The 21,004-nt window shown below is 47.3% G+C and overlaps 1 protein-coding gene across 5 annotated transcripts in view; it reads left to right on the top strand.

The window, feature by feature from the left end:
- UBR3 (ubiquitin protein ligase E3 component n-recognin 3) overlaps positions 1-21,004 on the top strand; it is a 2,710,065-nt gene that overhangs the window by 838,508 nt on the left and 1,850,553 nt on the right. For all 5 annotated transcript variants that reach the window (XM_069616177.1, XM_069616176.1, XM_069616178.1 and 2 more), the window contains exon 18: positions 13,302-13,444. In XM_069616177.1, coding sequence (XP_069472278.1) covers positions 13,302-13,444 — 143 coding nt within the window. The remainder of the gene's footprint in view (positions 1-13,301; positions 13,445-21,004) is intronic.

Here is a 21,004-nt window from a genome sequence, read left to right on the forward strand (position 1 = left end):
TCATAGAGATCATCTCTCGCCTCCCATACTGCATTTTTAACAAAGTTAGATTTCATCCATAGCTTTATCATAGACAGATCATTTCTGTGAAGGAATTCTATCTGATCTATATCACTCGAACTTATTCCTTCAAGAGCATGTAACTCAGCAAATATGTTCATCACAGATTGCCTATTCAGGTCAAAGCTTTGACAGGGCAGAGGTCGACACTGCATCATTAGACAATTTGTATTAGCATCTCTCAATGGAGTTCGGTACCCAGCTTTGCTTGTGTAGTGCGCTTTGGACTGTGGTGGATTATTTGATTGTCTTATGGTGTTGCTCACCGGTGTATGTACTCCCCCACCCATGTCATTTCCCATTGGATTGACTTTCATATTTACTTGAGCAATAATTATTTTTAAGGATTGCTCTATTTCCGATTTCCATTCTGACATATGCATAAATGTATCCTGGTTTTGTTTTGTAGAGTCATGGCATTCCTCCGTCTTATTAGCATGTTCTGCTATCTCACTAATTGGCTGGATCTCAGTATTGTTAGGGCCACCATTTATCTGATTTGGTAGTCTACTTGGTGCATCAACTGCATCACTGCCAATTACCCTACAGGGTTGGTCCTTTGCAATATTGTCAATTTCAACTTCCTTTTGCTGATCAGCCAATTGAATTAGGTTGCTTAAGGGTTCATATTCTGAAGGCGTATTTTGTGTCATTCGTCCTTGGCTAGTTTTTTGGGATATCGCTTTCCGATATTTATTTGCGATAGCCGTGCGAGCTACAGCTACAGCTGTTTTGGGCAGTGTTAGAGTACGGATGAACTGTTTTGTTCCTGTGATTTTGGAGTTGGCAACAGTTGGCACATTTTTTGATTTTTCTGTAGTAGTTTTAGCATTCGTATTTGGTTCTTTCTTTCTTGTATCAAAGATGTTGTAAGTCGGGGCATTATCATTTTCTTCTACCCCTGTAACAGTTTGGGCAACACTATCTTTCTTCCGTATCAGAGGTTGCTTATCAGAGATTTCCAGATTCTTTGCTTTGTCTTTTTTCTTTTTAGAACAAGATTGTCCAGATATGCACTCTTCTTTTTTTTTCTTGAATGCAACTTAAAAGTGAGCTTTCCTGACCTTCGGCATTAAGGGATTTAATAATGTTTTCCTGTACAAGTTCTATTGAGCTTCCTCCCTTTTTTGTTTTTGCCCCCAATTGTAATGCAGTCAGTTGATCTTACGTACAATCAATTAGCAGTATATCATCAGTCTGTGAATTTGTTTCTTCAGTTCTTAATTCTACATTTATAGTTTGGCTATTATGTCTATTTTTTTTTTCGCAGCATACACAGTAGGACTCATTAACAGAATTTTTCTTAAGTAGTTTGATTAATAATGAGTGTTGATCGTTAATTTTAGTATCTAGCGTGTCATAAAGACGTGTAAGAGAGAATAGGGCTGCATTCATAGTTTGTAGAGAAGTTTCTAGGCCTATTACAAAGCTTCCCGGCATTGCTTGTATTTTTTCATTTGGGGCAGAGTGATTCCGCTGTGGGGTCGGTTGAGCAAAAGAACAGGACAAAACCGATGAGGCATTATTCGTTAGGGAGAACATCATAGGTGACTGGTATAAGTTTTGTCTATCTATACTGTCATCTAGGTTCTGCTTCGAATCAGTAATCTGGTTTGTCTCTGGTGGACTGACTCTATTTCTATTCAGAGTGTCTTCCATTCTTACCTCCTCGCTATCAGTGTTACCGACAGAGGCATCCTGTTCTTTTCCATCATCACTTAAGCCTGGATTGATTTGTGTACTCGGCAGGCTTTCTGTTACCTTAATTTGTGGTTCCACCCCCCCCCCTGTTCTTAGAGATCAATTACATTCAGTATTCCTGCCGCAAATAATGAATCAGGTAGGGACGATTGAATATCCACGCTACTCCCCTGAGTATCTATACATGTTAAATCCCGCTTAGTTGGAAGCTCGACCCGCCCTGCGGTTTGAACACTTTCAATTGTTTTTCCACTTTTTCCCCCTAGAGCACAACATTTTCTGATATCAGCATTGCCGAACAAGCTCTTATACTAGAGGCTGATTTGTTGACCCGTACAAGATTGATTGTCCTTGAAGATGTTTTGGGCGTGGAAATAGCTTCACGCGCACACATGGTGATTGCTTCTTTTGGCGGCATCCCGGTGCGCAGTGTCATCACCATTTTAAGTACAACAGCTTGGGTCAACCACTTAGTTGTTATAAATGTTATGAACAGAAAATCGATTTCACTCTCTTAGCTCGCTTTTGAATTCAAGACAGACCAGACTATGTGATTGGTGATTATTTAAATACGCTATCACCCCAGATCACTGTTAGTGAGTAATGCTCATGTTTACCACAGTAGACAAACTTTTTAACTGTTATGCATTTAAACACACGATTACCTGATGAAAAATATTACGTTTGCCTAGAGCCCTCAGACCCTCAGCCAGCAGACAGCCGACAGCACTTCTCAAAAGCACTTCCTCCAAATGCACGCGGCTCGTTTAAGAGGATTATGGGAGAAGGGGGCGGAGCTTGGGCTTGTAGTTCTAAAAATGAGTGAAATAAGAAGGTATATTATATAAATAATACTGCAAATTGTGTCCTTGATAAATGCTAAAGAGTCTCTTTTTTTCTCTGTATCTTTACCAATTCAAATGTTGTAGTTCAGCATCCACAGAAAATCGGGCATTCGAGCTCCTCCACAGCCGACAGCACTTCTCAAAAGCACTTCCTCCAAATGCGCGCCAAGTGTTACTCCACTCCACCAGTAAGGGTGAGTGGTCTGAGATGGTTCTCACCAAGTATTGCGCCTTTTCTATTTGAAATGTGTGTTCCCTTCCAACAAAGACATAGTCTAGTCTGGTGTAGAGACCATGTGGGGATGAAAAATAAGAATATCCCTTTTCTCGGTGTAGTTCTCGCCAAGTGTCCACCAATTCCAGGCGCTCGATCATGGCGTTCAGCGCAGTTGTGGCCGCCGTTGGGCCTCTTGTGGGGGGTGTGCACCTGTCCAATTCCGGATTGTTCACGCAATTGAAGTCATCTCCCCCCCACCCCCCCCCAGATTAAAAAAGCCATTCCTGTACTGTGCAATTTTGGCATACATTGAGTTCAGGTGAGCTGGGATATTGTTGTTGGGGAAATACAAATTCACAATGAATACCTGTTTGTTCAATGTGGCCCCATAGTATCACAAACCTGCCCTCCGGATCTTTCTCTGACTTGGTTAGTTGGAAGGGGAGGTGGGGATTGATCCAAGTGAACACCCACCTTGCGTACCTGGAATAGGTGGCTCCAAACCCTTGTCCGCCCCAGTGTTCTCGCAGTTTGGCCACTGACTCCTCTGTGCAGTGGGTCTCTTGTAGTAAGGCTATTCCAACCTTCTTCCTGTGGAGATATGACTTGATTCTATTTCTGCGAAGGTAGGTGCCCAATCCCCGCACATTCCATGTCATCACATTGATTCTTGCCGCCATGGTGTTTCGTGGGGAGGTTTCTGGGTTCCTTTTGGTCCCCTGACGTCAGTTTATGCCACAGCTTCTGGGTGGGATGGGTGCCCCGCCACCCCAGGGTGCGGCCCCAGCAGGCCCGCTCTCTCCTCTGACCCCCCCAAGGATCGTTGCACTGTCATTTGGAGACTTCGTAACGGTATTAACCTTCATTCCAATGAATGACGAAACAAAACTGAACAGAAAACTGCTCAGGGGCTCCTGTGCCATCTGGACCGTGCCAGGTCATTAGGCGCGGTTGGTGGGCCGGCATCCGGCCTGCACAGTTTCTGGTGGGGTGAGTTGTAGCAAGTTGCACGTGTGGTTCCCGCAGCTCCCATCCAGAGTAGCTAATAGTGATGTTGCAGCGTTAGGCGGTTTTAGCTGGTCTGCATTGTACTTTGGGGTAGTATCCACTGATAGTTCATGTGAAGCTCGTTGTCCCTTCATTGTGTGTTGGTTTTTGCTGTGGGTTCCTCGTCGTCGGCTAGATTATTATGTTCCAGCCACATGTTTGCTGCCGCTGGGGTCTCCAGAAACACTGCTTTTCCTTTGTATAGCACTTTGAGACGTGATGGGTAGAGCAGCATATATTTGAGGTTGTTTCCTTAGTTTCGCCTTCACTGGTACGAAGGAGTTTCTTGCGCGCTGCACTGCAGGGGTATAGTCTGGGTACATGACAATCCTGGAGTCATTTATCCTAATTTCCCCACCTTCTCTCTATAATTTTAGTATTGTCTCTCTGTCGCAGAAGTTTATTATTTTCGCAATCATTGGGCGCGGTTATGAGCCTGGTGGTGGCCTCTTTTGTAGGGACCTGTGGGCCCGTTCCACTAATAATCTTTGGGAGAGTATTCCTGCCCCGATTTCTTGTTGTATCATAGTTTCCATGAATTCAGTTGGGTTTGATCCCTGATATCTTCCGGGATTCCCAGTATGCGGATGTTGTTGCGGCGGGCGCACCCCTCCGCATCCTCAGACCGTGCCTCCAGCCGTGCCACCTTCATCTCCAGTTCTTGGACCCTTGTTTTTAGATGTGAGGTGGTCTCTACAGTGTTTGGTAGGCCAGCTTCCACCGTGGTTACTCTCTCGGCTAGGTTTCGGGAATCTGCGCACATTAGTTGCATGTCTGACTTTACCTCCTCTATTTTGGTATCGATGAATGATCTGAGTGCTGCAATGGCTTGCAGTACTTGTGCGTCTTTAGGATTTTCATTGGGGATGGGTGCTTCATTAACTGTGTTGCCATTGTGCTGTGGTTGTTGTTTGGGCTTGACCGTGGCAAAGTGTTAGGGAGAATTCTCTGTTAAGACTAATTTCCCAAACCTAGTGAGTCCCCCAGCAGCTTTGCTGGATTCTTGGGGTTTATTTTTTTCTCCTGCTAAGAGTGAGACTCTTTCTCCCACTCTTAGACCTGATTTGAGATATCCTTTGACTTTGTAATGTGTTTTATGGGCTATGGGGTCTTTTACTCCATAGGGTTTCATGTATTTTTGGTAAGTGTTACACAGCACCCTCAGTGCAGTAACACAGGGGTAGTCATAGTGACCCCCGAACATAGACGCCATACCCTGGGACTGACTACTGTCTCCCAGGGCATGTAAAGTCACCATTTACTTTACTAGTCTTAAATTGTGAACAGACCAGTACAAACCATCATATTGTGGAAGTACTGGTAGGGGTAATTAGATTGCCGCTGGGTCTGTTTTTCGAGGGGGCACTGTGCAGTCCCCCCTCGTCGAGTTTCTGGCTGGTGGCAGTGGTTACCATGCGAAATATTCCCCCGGAATATTTCCTATGGGATTTTCCCATTCATTTTAAACGCAGCACTTTTTTTGGTGCAATGTTAAAGATACCGCCGGGTTATTTATTTAATATTTATTCCCCGGTTGGGTCTTTTTGCCAGGACTCGGTTTTAAAATGGCGTTTGTGTTCGCCTCTGTAACTCCAACCCAAGTCGAGCCCTTTGTTCCACTTTTTGGCGGGCTTCTGCACAGAAGCCTCCAAAAGTGGTGCCACTCTGTCTGGGTCTACAGGATGTGTGGGGGGGGAGGGGGTTTAGGCACCCTCGACTGAGTTGCCTCGGCAACTCAAGTCGCACTCTTGTGTGATTGGCCCAGTGGTGAGCCGCCCGGCTCACCACTTAGCATGTTTGAGTGACAGCTAGGACTGATGAATGGGGGTTTTCTGCATAAAAGCAGGGCTTTGGGGACTGGGACTTCAGAAGTCGCCACAGGATCAAAGAATCCGAAGAGGGAGAAGCTGAGCCGACCTGCAACGACGACACCACCGGTGGAGCCCTGCTGAACCGTCTCACCACTTCCCAACGACAGAGAAGATCTTCATCCCGGAGAGTCTTCTTCCTCTGAACTGGTGGGGATAACCAGTTCGCCCTCTTTTCGCCTTCCTGGATCGTCTCGTGGTCGAATCACCCATGCCAAGCACCCCGGATGCCGGATAGCCACGCTTCACCACTACCTCGAATAAAAGGGTAGTACCTTTTAACCGGGAAACTCTGCGGCTGGTTTCTTCCCTGGCAGTGCAACGACTTCCAGCGTTCCTCCACGTCGAGATCTTCTCTTCCCCTGGACGAAGCACCAACTTGCACCTGCTGCCAGGAACAACTGCCCCCGCTGGAGCTTTCGCACCATTTCAGGTACTGTGTCCCACCTGGTCTCCCTTGCAACAGACTGTTCAAGGAGTCCCGTAAATCCTTGACTCTCTATCCTGGGGTGACTTGGGACCTGCTAACTAACTTTTTCTGAACTGATCCAACCCTTTTTGAACTATCTGCAAAGACGTTTTAAAGTATTATTCAACTGTGTGATCTTGGACACATTCCGCCTTGCTCTCTCCAAGAGTGGGCATGGCCTATGAACTTTCTTGCTCTAACAGTAGACACTGCCTTTCTGACTTGCTGAGGTTCTTTTTAAAGTGTTGGTATTGTGTACTTTCCTAATTCTGCCTTTTTCCCCTCCCTTTGTAACCAACTCATTGGAGTGCCATCTTAGGTTAAGCACTCACCTTTGTCTGCAAATAAGTGGTGTTTTAACTAAGACTTGTTCAATAAGTAATCAGGGATGTATATATATTGATAGTGACTGTGTTTGAACTTGCTTGCCATATTAGTGTTAGTGTATTTTACAAGTGTGTTTTTAAATAAATAATTATATACTTTCATACCCAAGCTCTGGTCAGTGTTTGCTTGTGCTACTGTATCTCTGTACCTATTTTGTATACTCTATATACTGTCTAACTCTTCTTGAGAGAGGTCTGGCTGCTCAGCCACAGCTACCAGGTAAATCTGGGTGGTACAGACTGCTACCAATTGGGTTTACTGCCAACACCTGTAGTCCTAAGCCTTTTGCAGTGGTCCCTAAGGCAACTGCACAGGTTTCTGCCTAACACAAACGATTCCATTATTGATGATTTTGGTTTGCCCTGGGGGGGGCCGGGGCATCCTCGTGTGAGTGCTCTGTTATTGTAATGGGGTGTGTGCGGAGATTCCCGTCGCCCGGTTAGTGACAGCGTATCTCGTGGTTGTCAGTTCTGCCCTGCAGGGGGGTTCGCACCGGGTCTGTCGCTCGATCAGGTGATGCACTGCGTGGATAGAGATTGCTCTATTTCGTTGCGCTTCGCCCCTCCAGGTTCTCATAGTGGAGTGGGTTTAGCACTGCCTGCAGTGTTCTCCGGTCTGATTTCCACCTCAGTGCTCGCTGTTTCAACTTCCGAGTAGTTTTTCACTAAGTGGTCTCCAGCAAATGTCCTCTCCCGTGGGCGGATTGTTGGTCCGTCCGTGTGAGCGTGGGGCAAGTGATCTCCGCACCTTGTGCGTGGGTAGTTGGTCAGACGTGGGTTTGTCTGATGCGTCTTTGTGGTTCAGATGACGCGCTTTCCTCACCCAGTAGCACAGATCTGGGTTAGTCCATTTCCATAAGCTCGAGTGGCATGGTCATTGTGGTTGGTTGCCTGCCCTGGCTGGAGCTTATTGTTTGCAGTCCCCTTCTTGTTGCCCTGGTTGTGGGTTAAGCGCTTCAGTGACCAGCAGTACCTTGTGGAGGTCTGATGTATGTTGGGTGAAGTCCCGATCTATGGCTGGGCTGGGCAGTACCCGTGCCCTCGCCTGGGAGTGCCCAGCGACCTTTGGCTGAGGGCGGGTGGTGGCGGCTGCGTTTGGTCGTTGTGGGTCAGCTCTCTGTGTCCTCCAGGGCTCACTGTATTTCTGGGGCGCAGGGTCTAGGTGCTGCTTTCTGTGGTGTGCAGCTGGGCGCATGGAGTTCCCGGGGGCCCACTAGTGTGTGGTCCGCAGGAGCGGTGCAGTGTGGCCCCCTCATCTGTGTGCGTTCCGCCCACCACTCCAGCCTTTCCCGCAGCGCGCCCCGTGCCTGTCCTCTCCTGTCGGGTGTTAGGGAGAATTCTCATTCTATGGCTAATTTCCCTTACCTATAGAGTCCCCCAGCAGCTTTGCTGGATTTGTAGGGTTTGTTTCTTTTTCCTGCTAAGAGTGAGACTCTTTTTCCCACTCTTAGGCATTTTTGCTGTGTGTGTTCTAGGCTATTTTGTGATTAATGTCTATGGGATTTTCTCAACCCCATAGGAACCATCTTTATTCACATGTTACACAGCACCCTCAGTGCAGTGACACAGGGGTGTCGTAGCGACCCCCAGACATAGACTCCATACCCTGGGACTGACTACTGTTTCCCAGGGCATGTAAAGTCCCAATTGACTTTACTAGTGAAATCCTATGATCTAAACCAGTACAACCCATCTTACTACAGAGGTACTGGAACGGGTTAATAGTTTTTCCCTCATATTCATTTTCGAGGGGGTACCCTACAGTCCCTCTCTCAAAAGTTTCTGGCTGGTGGCAGTGGTTACTACCATAAATATTCGAGCGCAAATATTTCCCTATGGGATTTTCCCATTGTTCGAGGCTACTACTTTTTCTGACGGCCTCTAACATACCGCCGGTGCATTTTAATATTAACTTGACTCCAGTAGGTTTTATTTGCCAGAACTTTAATATAACTTCTTTAAAAAACAGGGTCCTGAGGACTGGAAGAGCAAGACGTCACCACTGGAACTAAGAAGCCGAAGAGGAGAGAAGCCAAAGACATCTGCAACGACTGAACCACCGGTGAAGCCCTGCTGCAGCGTCTCACCACTTTTCTCCACACGACGAGAGAAGATCTTCATCCGAAATAGCCTTCTTCCGTTGAGCTGGTGGGGCCAACCAGTTTGCCAATCGCCTTCCCGGACCTGCCTCGGTTGAATCTCCCCTACCCTGTACTCGGAGGCCGGATAGCCAGGCACCAGTCCACCTGGACCGCGATTTAAAGGAGCGCACCTTTTATTCGTCTGGCAGCACTGCATCTGGTTTCATGCCTGGGTAGTGCAGTAACTCGAACCTTCCTCCACGACGAGAGCCTCTCTTCCTCCGCTGGATCACCCGAACTGCAGGAACTACCAGGAACAACCGCCACCGCAGGAGCCACTTCTTCATTTAAAGGTACATTGTTCCGCCAGGCCGCCCTTTCTTCGCGGTAGCACTAAAGGTGTTTTAAATCCTTTACCTACCTGTTGGGTTGGCTGCCCTCTCTTAACTTTGTCTTTCAACTTCGGTATCCTTTGCCCTGTACCACTGACTATGGCACAGGCCAACTGACTCTGGCTACATTTGTTGGAACTGCCTTCTTTAGATTGATTCTCAACTAGAACTGTGTTGTTGCACCTACTTATAACTACCCTTTTCTTCCCCTTTCTAAACCTTGTGAAATGCCGTTTTGCTCAGTTTTCATTTAAGTATTACCTATACTGATGCACTGTCTTGCTTAAACTGGTTCACAAACTTATGGGAAGTGTTCTGGGGTGTGTAAAACTATTTCTATATAACTTGTGCTTTCTCTCCCTTGTGAGGAATTGGTAGACTATCCCTTGTGTGTGATTTTCACTGTGCCGTTTTGCTCAGTTTTCACTTGGTCTACAATTTAACTTGGGAGTGCGTATATTTTTCCTTTGACTTAATTTAACTTCCTTGATGACTGTGATACATGTGTTTTATTAGAAGTGTATAAAATAAATATATATCTACTTTTTAATACAAAGCTTTGGTCAGTGTTTCCTTGTGCCATAGTACTGTAGGCTTATCGTGTAAACCCTGAATACTGCTCATCTCCCTCTTGAGATAAGTCTGACTGCTCAGCTACGGCTACCAGCTAAATCTTTGTGGTACAGACTGATACCAACGGGGATTTATTGCTCTCACCTGTAGTCTTAATCTTCTGTAGTGCTCCCTAAGGGAACTGCACATGATTCTGCCTAACATCGCTTGAGCTGTTCGCCTCCCCCCCGGAGCAGGTGTCCGTGGGACCAGCTGGTCCAAGCACCGTCCAGGGCCAGAGGTGCTAATGTTGGCGGGCAGTCCGCCGCAATTTCCCCTGATTACTCATGTCGGGTCTTGGTTCCCCGCTTGAGGGTGCGCTCTTCTCTTCTTCAGTGCTCCGGGTGCCGTAGCGGGGTCAACGCTTCTCCTGATGTCCGCCGACCTCCAGTGTTCGCGTGTTGCTCTCCGCACCGTCACTTGGTGCTAGTGGGTGGCCACGTCTGGGAGTTCCGTCAGGTCGCGTGGCTCCGCTGTGCCAGGAGTTCCTGTGGGGCCGTTTGCTCTGTCCTCAACAGCCGCTCCTCTTATGCAGAGAGATCCCTCCGGCTGTCCCGGCGCCCCTGCTCTCGCTTCGCAGGTTCTGGCTCTCGGCGGACTCCCGAAGCCCGGTGCGGTACCTCCGCGGTCTTTCTCAGAGGTGGCCGGGGTCCGGTGCTGGCTCGGGTATCGGGGATAGCTGCTTCGGTAGTCCCCAGCACGCCTCATGTGGGCCTCAGTGTCTCTCCTTGTTGCGCAGTTCTTAGTTTGCAGCCGCCATTTTGGAGGTCGCAGAGGCGCTTCTCAGGAGTCCGCAGGGGCGCCCTCGCCGATGCCGATTTCTCCTGTTTTCCGATTTTGTGCAGCGCCGTGGTCAAATGTGCATGAAGGGTTCTGCTTTCTATAGAAGTAGATTTTGTGGCATAATTCGTTCTTCGGACGCCGTGGTACTATCAATTAAGGATCTCAGACGGGAGCTCTGTGAGTTTCCTTCTTCACGCCATGCGCGCTGACCACTCCCCCCACACTCCCCCCCCCCCCCCCCCCCCCTTATCATAGCATAAATAGAGACAGCTCACCACACATAAAGACAGACAGATTCACTCACTATCTTGATGCTGGCAGAGCACCCTGCTACTGAACTCTACATCTTCCTTGCTCCAGACTCCAGAAACTTGACAAAAGCAAAAATGCCCACTGCATAGCTGAACCATTCTGAGCTAGGCCTCAAATTCCAGAACAGAACCCCACAAGCCTATGGGGGAAGCAACATAATACAGCCGGGCTGTGTTGTACTGCTTGCCTACGAAAATAAATATCCTCCAAACCAAGAAGGGCAGATCCAATCCAGTCCTCTGTCCTGCTGTGACCAGAGTGCTTTGCAGACCCAGTCCAGTCCTGTGCCGTGCTGTGACCAGAGCGCCTTTCTGACGTTGCCTGTCCGATGTGCCCAGCCGTCTTTCCTAAGCCAGATCCCATCCCCTGACCAGAATTGACGGTTCCATTTAAAAATGATCCAGTGAGTATAAATAGGAATAATTGTGTCACTAGCATATGTACTTTGCATAACCTTAGCGCTATCTTAGATCCATCCTTTCTTGTATTCAGAACCTGTGTTGTAGGAATATCTTTGCATTGTCTGAACCTCTCCCCAAACCATTCTATCTTTTCTCCATAATCGGTATTGTTAAAACTATCTCTGCGCTGATCTTTTTCTCATATGAAGAGGGCGAGTTCTTTAGCAGGCAGTCACCCTGATCAAGTGACTGTGTTCCTGTGTGGTATTCGTTTTGTTTATAGTCATCCTTTAGTGTAAGAAACCCTTTTGTCATTTTAAAAGTGCATTCCCGTTTTCCATTCTTACGCCTATCTCGAAAAAACGACCTCTAATAAAACGTCTGTAACTCCCTCAGTTTTTGTGCTATAAACAAAATTTTGTAGCTAACTTCCATACCTATCCATCGCACCTAAAACCGCCCTCTAAATCAACGCGATTCACCCGTTATCGCGATTATCGCACAGTGAAAACTTTTGTTTGCTGCAAAATTTCATTTTGAGAAACTTTTACACGTGTAGAACAGCTTTTAATGGCCTCTGACTTCAATTTTAAGATTTCAAATGTTTGCTCTTCATTAAATCATTGCCTGTGTTTGTGTGCAAATATCCAAAGTGGCTCCCATAAGAATTTATAACAATTTCAGCAAATTTGATCATATTTGGTGTTTTTGCCCAATCCATTCTAAAGATAACTTTAAAAGCCATTCTGACATCTTGACAGTCGATTTTGTTTTTCTCTTGTGTTTGAAAGGGGTAAAGTGGGATTGGTATTCTGTTTGAATTCTGCCATTCCTGAAAACCTGTGCTCCTCCTATCTCTTTACATTACCTATTGGGGGTTGAGGGGTGTGCAGGGGGAACCGCTAACCACAGTGCTATCAGACCTGAACCCACACAAGTATTTTCTGTGCTGAACTGTTTTGCTCACTACTTACTCCTTGTGTATACAATGAGATTCAGTGTTACATCACCCCCTTGGTGATTGTTGTGTACCTATAAAAACATATTGTGATAAAATTTTAAATACATAAATAAATATTTACCTTTGAAAACCAGCCTGAATCCTGGTTCAGTGTGCCCGGGGGTTCCAGGAGAAGAGCGTGATATGAGTTTTATATCGTTCAGAATAAAGAACTTTTAGACAAAAATAAATAAGAATTTCAGTTGTGCACTACATGCTAGGTGTTGACTTGGGTGTGTGCCGGATTGAAATCACTTACAGCTAGTCCTTTCTTCCACAGATTCCTCATCACCCTCCCAGCCTTGTCCCTCAATGTGGGTAGACTATGAACCTCTTGCAGTTATTCAGGTCCTTAGCAGCAGAGTGTGGGGGTGACCGGAATTGGGGGCTGCCGGCTCCATACTTACCACCCATCATGTCACCACAGGATTGATAGCCACAGTGGGCTCTTAGTTGAAAACATTTCCAACCCCAGACTAATGCTGTAGATACATTTCTGAGGAGAGGTATCTGTGGGAGGAAGGCTGATCCATCATAAAGAATTGAATGGAAGTTAAGTAATTTGTTTTTGGTATCCTCTTCACAAAACCAATTTAGATATCCCCAGCAGCATGGAAAAGAACATAGTAGCAATTGATGAATCGCAGAAAGGAGCAAGGTGCCTGGTGCATGGAGGTGCATTTTATTGCAAATATTTGCCCTTTTTAAATTTGAGGCAACAATAACCGTGTTCTAATTATTCATACTAATTTGCTTCCAACCATCTGCACACGAGGGTATGTGAATTAAGAGTATCTTGATTATCATGCAGTCACTTTTTATCACCTTTTATTTTTCTGCATATGAATCATCTCATTGTGTTATCTTCATGCCTGTGTTGCTGTTTACCTTGGCTCACATATGTGGTTGCAGCACTTACTTGGGCAGAACACTTGAATTGGTTTTGTGAAAGTAACAGAGGCCAATTGCATTATATTCTTAATAATGCATTGTAGGGCCAAGTGGTAGTTTGGATGTTTTATTAATAATTGCGCCTCACACGCATCTATTATATTAACCTTCCAAATTGATGCCTGCTGAGCACCATTCCATAATAGCAAATGGTATTTTTCTTGACCTATTTTTCACATCCCAGAAAACCCCAACCCAAAAAGTGGCGTTGTACCTGGAAGCTTTAGTTTTGAATCCATCTTATCTTCTGTGGCTGATTTCAAAGCTCCTGTTTTTGAACCTGGAGGTTCCATGCAACAAGGAATGTACACACCTAAAGGTACAGCAATATGTAATTTAAATGCTAAAAGTGACTGTTCTTCTGAAATACTGTGTTAAATGCTAGGAGTCGCACTTCTATAACATTGAAAATACAACCCTTCAGTCACTATCCCTGGAGTGGTCAGTAAATGTTTAGGACATAACATGAATGCAAATTATTGAACGTTAAACCTAGTCCTGGATGTTGAAACTATGAGAACAGTTCATATTTTATGTTGTCTTTTTGGATGTACCACCTTTCAACTTAATCCATTGCAACCATAAATACCAATGTCATTGTTTTGTAGAGCTTAATGCTGGTCGTAGCACTACCAGTTTTATTAGAAAATCATTGCATAGTTGAGTGAGAAAGGCAGGATTGCAAATATTTCCCCAGTCAACTCCTAAGCCGGTATGCTGTCTTAATACCAACAGCATTAGCACGAATGGACAGTTCCGGGCAGAGATCCAAAATAGAGTATAAGCAGCTTCCCAACTTGCAGGATACTGTGTAGCTGTTCCCGAACAAGGACAGCAGCAGAGAGCAGAAGGGGGCCCTCTCCGATGTCCTGTGTGGCTATGTGTGAAGCAGGAAGGGAAGATTGATAAGTTCAGAGTGGAAGTGGTGGTGGTTGTGTTCCGGGGAGGGCATGGCAATTGGGATTGACACCTCAGTTACAGGCAATATAGTTTATGGGTTCAGAGATGGATATCTGAAGCGAAGGACCTGCAGGTTTAAGTGTGAGCTGTGGGGCATACCACCCCTCCCAGAAATATAGCCAAGCTGCAGTACAAATAAAATGGGGCAAGGCAGTGGGAGATAGGAATTGTGGTAATGCAGTGCCTGCTGGTCCGCATCTGGAAAAGGGATGAGGTCAAACACTGCACCAATATTATTACCTCAGGCAGGAGGTTGTGGGAGAAAAACATTTATGGGAAAGCAGACCAGGAAATTGTAGAGCAGTTCTACCACTTAAATCCTTCTTAATCGCTGTCTGACAGCGCCTTTTACGGTTGAACCATGATTGTCTTTCATAATTCTTGACATTTATGTATTGTGTTTACTTATTGAAAATAAAGTGTTTCACCAAGAAATACTGATGCAGTGGGCATGCTGATGCCTAGAGCTGTCAACATTGCTGAATGACAAATTGGTGATGAGCATGGGGCTGCACACAGCAAATTAAGACCACACAAAATAGACTTTAAGTATGTCTTCAACATTCAAAGATACAAACAGATATGGGATCAACTGGTGACAGTGGTTGGGTATCATTGTTTATGGCTATGAGTGCATGCTAAAGACTGTAGTGGTGCCTCTTGGGAGAAGCTGTAGTTCTTAAGGACAACCTTGATGCTAGTTAACAGTTGTAATGTCCTGAACTACTACTAGATTCCATCCCCTTTTCTCCATACATATGGGTGTCCATCCTATGAGCATGGAATCAGGGCTTACAACTTGAGTTACAGTGCAGAGCCAGCTCGCACTAACAGGGTGGGACCTCCATACATGCAACTCTGCCTCCAGGCAACACCCACCAATGAGCAGGGGGTCCTTTGCTCCCTAATTTGATTGCTCTTATTTCTTCAGTGCCATTGTATACATTTTCCGTACCACCCTCGGAGGCTTTGTGTATTTCCTACCCTCTGAGCACTAGCAAACAACATAGTACATGGAGCTACCTAAGCATGGATGCCTTCAAGCATCACAGTTTATCATGTTTCTAGTAAGGAGAGGTTTTTCAAGTGGTTCCAGCAGTCTGTGTTACTCCATGACATGGTACTTTAAGGGCTTTTTATAAACAAGGTTTTACTTAAAGCCATATCCTCACTGCCTCCTCCGCCTATGGTCCCACTTCCGGCTACAGTGTTCCCAGGACAATGGCTCCTTCTGACAACACAGCCATGTCTGCAAGGCCAGTGGTGGATTAGAATAGGGTTCAGCCTTACCGTACAAGAGAAGGCACATGTGCTGGGCGAGCTCTAAATATATCTTTGCCTGTCAACCTTCCAAGTCCAGATGCATCTTTTTCAGCTGGTGTCTCCTCCTGCCAACCTCACAAACTGGGGTTCTTTCGTGTGTGCTGGGACCCAGAAAGATCATGTATACCCATGCAACATCACCTCTTGGCTGAGGCAGCTGAAATTTAGCAAGGCTGCGCTGAGTAATCAGAAGCTGGAGCTTTGCTATAGACGGTGGCTTTCGAGAAAGTGTGCTTCATTGTCATCTGCAGCCGCCCTCCTCAGTGGTAGCAGTAAGATCTCAGCTCTTACATGCTTTCTCTTTGGCACCCCTTTGTAGGGAGGACATGCCCTTGGATATCTTTAGCTAAAAGGTCTATGCCAAAACTTACCTGCACCGTTGGCAAACTAATGCCGATACAACCTCCCTTTTGAAGGATCAGAGTTCTTTCATACTAGCACAGCTGAAGAGATGATGAAGGAAACAATGCCATCTCAGATAGCAAAGTTGTTGTTTCAAATGTTCCTCATAAACCCTTTAAATGTTAAACTAGCTCAGGCAGGATAATAGGTCCAGTACCCCTGTTTTCTTTTGTGAGTTCCTTTACAGCAGGAGCAGGCAATCCATCTGCTCTCCCAAAACCCTCTGAAAAAAAGCAGCAACCTCACCGGAAGGGTTATTCTGCCAGCCTCCCTTCAACTCTTAAACTGATGACAAGTCTAAGTGATGTGTGTGTCTGGCTCCATGAATTGCCTGTTTGCGGGGGTGGGGAGCTAATCACAAAACACTTAGCAGGCGGGGCATCCATTGCCTCAGAACAATGGGTCCTCAGTGGTCTCCAGGGGTACCCACTTTCCCTTTCTCTTCTTCAGGTGGAGTCATCTTCTCTGTTGTGTGAGACTCGCAACCTGCTGCAGACAAGAGATGTTTAGGAAGTTACCCCTCAGGAGGTCTGTTTGGGTTATTTTTTTCGGGACGGTTTACTGTCCCGAAGAACAGCCATGTAGGCCTGCAAACAGTACTGGGCCTCTTAACCTCAATGTTGTACTTCCCTTAGAAAAATACAAGAGGACAACACCTATCCAGGTTTATTCAACCCAGTGTCTAGCAGAATTTTATTTTTGTTTAGTGGACATAAAGGATGCTTCTCCAACATGGGGTCTGGCATGGATTCACATGCTCATGAATATTCCCTGTCGTGGGAATCCTCGGTAAAGAAAAAATCAGTTTCAGTTTTGTTTCTGAACTGTCTTTCTACTACTATCCAATCACTGGTCTCTTGGTCATACTGCCCCCAGCCAATGACTGCCCTCTACCTAAGCCCCTCCTCTGGCAGCCATCTTCAGATTTTTTACCGCACATTCAAGTGTTGGGAGTCCTTGTGCTATAGCTCTCAAGCTTTTACTGCGTTTTGCCTTTTTCCTAAGAGTTTTCTCTTTTTTTTCGGTCAATTCGACCCTCAAGCTCCGCCGATTCTTCTTCCGATCAACAGGGACCCGTTTCAGAATTTTCTACGCCCCTCAAGGGCAAATCGTCATCGAGTTTCTCTTCTTCGAGGGTTCCGGAAGATCTTTGAGCCCTACTCCGCTTGGACATGGCCCAGGACAAAGGAGACATGACGCCTACTGGATCCAAGCTGTTTAGGAACTGCCCTGTATGTGGATTGAAGAATGTCTTTGAGGAGGGTGAGCTCTCCCGGTGCCTCTACTGCCTTCACGACGACAAGTCTCACGTGGAGGAGGACTGTGCGTTCTGTAACAACATGTCCGCCTGGTCATTGAAGGACCGTCAGACTCGACTCACTAACTGGCTGGAAGAGAAGAGCCCAGCAGCAGGTGAGAAGAAGTCAGAGCAGTCTTCTAAGACCTTTGAGGGCGCTCCAGCGATGGGGGCCCAACATAAGGCAAAGCACTGCGAGTCCCCCGACACCGGGAGCGCCGTTGGTTCGGGCTCCTCGGCTGCCAGACAGAGCGCAATGTCCCCAACGCCATCAACCGTGAGCCAACGCTCTGGCTCGGGGAAAAGTTAGTCAGAGAACCTGGGTAAACTTTGGGAGAAGCCCTGGTCGATCCCAAAGGAGAAAGCCAGGGGGGGGGCGAGGCAGTGACCCTCCCCCTACGGTGAAGGCCCCAGACGCGGAGAAAGTCGTGAAGACCCTGATTCACCCGGCGAAGGCCTCGATTGAAGGAGTTGTGGCGGCCCTGGCGAAGCCTGTGGAGGCTACCCCAGTGGAATCGACTTCTGGGCCTAGAGTTTCCCTGCCACCCTGGAGGGAATCTTCTTTTCAACCTATCGAGAAGACCCCTGTAAAACCCCTGGACGAGAAGGGGGGGGGGCACGGTAGCCATAACGGACACAGATACCACCTCCGAAGATGAGCTGGTTGCCGTCAAAAAGATCCCGGACAAGAAGTTCAAGGAAGTCCGGTCCTACGGGAGGGATCCCAACGAGGTGGAAGTAGAAAGCAACAGTGGAGCAGACGAGGAACCACGGGCTGTGGAGGAGACGGAGGATCCCACACCCCAGTCGTCGCTCCCGTTGCAACCAATACCTACGCCACAGGACAACTCGGGAGCGATCTTGATGGCTATTCAGACCCTGTGTACGGAGATAAGGACAAGGTTGCCCTTACCCCCAGCGGACGATCTAGCTGCGCCTGGACCGTCGGGGAGCCCACCGAACAAGCGGAGGCTACTCCATCCTCCCCCTCCTTTCCGGCCTTCACCTCCTTCCCCTCCACTGAGGGATGAGATGGGAACGGAGACGGCGAAGGACGCTGATGGTGGTGATGACGGGAAGGATCACCCATCACCCCCTGCCTGGGCCTCCCCTTCTAATGAGAGTGGCTCCTTTCACACCTTGATCGCCAGGGCATCGGAGCTCTTACTGCTTTGTCCCGAAGAACAGAAAAAGGAGGGCTTCCTCTATCAACGACAGGAGGCCAAGAGGAAGACCGTCCTCTCAGTCCCGTTACTGGGCGACATCTGGGACAAGGGACTATCGCTGCTCAAGAACCCATCCACAGCTCCTGCGAAGAGGGACCGGTATGAGAAGAGGTACCGGGTCCCAGATTCCGCCCTGATGTGCCTCAGAGTTCAGCCGTCCCCGGATTCAGTTGTCTCCGACGGCGAGGGGAAGAAGCTGGACGCCATGGGACGACGAGTCATCTCATCGGCGACGACCATCAAAGCGGCCAACGCCCATGCGATCGTGGCACGCTACGACAGGGAGCTGTGGTTCAAGATCGCTCCCCTCCTGGATTTCCTGCCAGACAAGAGGGCGCAGGCCCTTGAAATCCTACAGGAAGGCAGGGTGGCGTCGGATCAGGCCATCACAGCGGCCACAGACATCACCGACACCGGTTTTCGCCAGATGGGCAACAGCGTTTGCCTCCGCCGGCGCGGGTGGCTCAAGGCCGCCGACTTCCGGCAGGACGTTCAGACCAGGGTACTGGACATGCCCTTCGATGGGAACAACCTGTTCGGTGTTAGGGAGAATTCTCATCTATGGCTGATTTCCCTCACCTAGTGAGTCACCTAGTGAGTCCCCCAGCAGCTTTGCTGGACTTTATTTTTTTCCACTTGGTAAGAGTGAGAGCTTTTCCCCCACTCTTACCTGCGTTTTGCTATGTGTTTCTCTCTGTTTTTGTGATTGTGGACTCTGAAGCACCTTCAATTTCTGAGGAACTACTGTCCCCCAGAAAAGGGTAAAGTTACCATTAACTTTACTTAGTCAATCTACCACAGATCCAGTGCAACCCATCTTCCATGGAGTACTGGAAAGGGTTAATATGTATACTTGGCTGGTGGCAGTGGTATCTATCCTAACTTTTCTACCGCGATTATATTAGATAAACGTGGTACTGTTCTTGGCTATTATATTAGCCTCGAACATAAACCTGCTTGACCAAATCATCTTTCTTTTGGCTCCGGTTGGGTTTATTTGCCATTTAATTTTGTTAAAGTCCTTCTTGTGTTTTACTTTGCACAGCAAACTAGGTTCGCTTTCTTTGTTCACTGTCTTTTGGCGGGCTTCTGCTCAGAAGCCCTCCTTAAGGCGCCTGGGTGTCTAGGTGGGCTGAATGTGACGGAGGGGTGTAGTCACCCCCTGCACAGGGTATCCTAGGAAACCCAAGTCACACTTTGTCATGATTGGCCAGGGTAGTTGTCCGGGCTGGACATCCCCCCTGCTGGGTGATTGACAGCCAGGCTGTGTGAATGGGAGTTTTTCGCATAAAAGGCAGGTCTCTTGGGCTAGAAGTCAGAGAGTCGCCACTGGAACTGCAAGGAACCGAAGAGAAGTGGAGAGAATGACGGCTGCTGCAACTATCCCGTCCCGGTGAAGCCCTGCTACAGTCCTGAGCTATCTTCCCTTCAACGACTTGGAGAAGATCCAGTCCGGAGTCATCTTCCCTTGAGCTTGGTGGGGATAACCAGCTCATGTTCTACAGCCAGAGGATCTTCTTCCTTGGTCGAAATTGCTGCAAACTGCTGTAGTGGTCCGGATAGCCACCTGAAGAGCCTCTCCTGTTTTTAAGGAGCACACCTTTTATTCTTTGTTGCTGCTGCCGGCTTCATCCCTGTGTGGTGCAGACCCCCTTCAGACGTCCTCCTTCACAACGAAGCTCCAGGAATCGTGGGTCTGCGGGAAACCAACAGGAACAACTGCCAGGGCACCAGCTGCACCACTGGAACAAGGTACTGTGTTCTGTTGAGGAAACTGGGTGAATCCCTTTTTCTTCATTTCCAAGGCTTGCCCTAGTCTTCCCTCCTAACTTTTGATTCTGAACACTGACAATATCGAACTTTTGGCTACGTTGAATCGTGAACTGTTTGACCGTGTGATCTTCGCCAACTGGCCCCGGTGTCTTTCGACCCTGGCTCTGGCCCTTTGACTTTTGAACTCCTGTCTTTGAGCGTTTCTTAATTCTGCCTGCCTAACCAAAATATTACCTGTGATTTTTGTCTCCAGCTCCCTCTGGGTATCTCAAGTGCTAAGTGTGTTTTTGCCCCGGTAGCATTTCATGTCACGGATACGCGTTTGTTTAGTAGAGCGAACTGTCAAAAAGAGATTGCAATCGTATTCGCGGTAACTTGTTTTGTCCGTAACACCGGTTCATTCCAACACACAGTACTTACCTTGAGACTTACTGTACAAAGTGAATTGGTTAGTTGTGGTATATTTAACGTGTGGTTTTTATTTGAGCTTAATAGAAATGTTGTGTTTATAACAAATCGTTAAAAAATAAATCCACTTATATTTTTTACCTGAAACCTTGAGTCAGTGTTTGACAGTAATTGTGGTCCCTTTGTGTAATCTCTGCTACTGCTCATATACTCTTGAGATAAGCCAGGCTGCTCCACCGCTGCTACCACTCTGACATAGTAGTACGGGCTTGTACCAAAGGTAAAACTTGTATTGCCACCTGTAGTCTTAATTGTGTGAAGTGGTCCCTAAGGGCACTGCACAGGATTCTGCCTAACATTCGGCAAGGCAGTAGCCGAGTCACTGCAGGCCATCAAGGCGGACACCGAGTCGGCCCGGGCCTTGGGTTCTCTCCATCAACGAAGGCCGTCCTTTCGGACCCCCGGAGGCAACTCTAAAGCTGCCTCCAAA

This window comes from Ambystoma mexicanum, chromosome 9 (genome assembly GCF_040938575.1).
Source record: "Ambystoma mexicanum isolate Mex_15411 chromosome 9, UKY_AmexF1_1, whole genome shotgun sequence".
NCBI classification, from domain to species: domain Eukaryota; kingdom Metazoa; phylum Chordata; class Amphibia; order Caudata; family Ambystomatidae; genus Ambystoma; species Ambystoma mexicanum.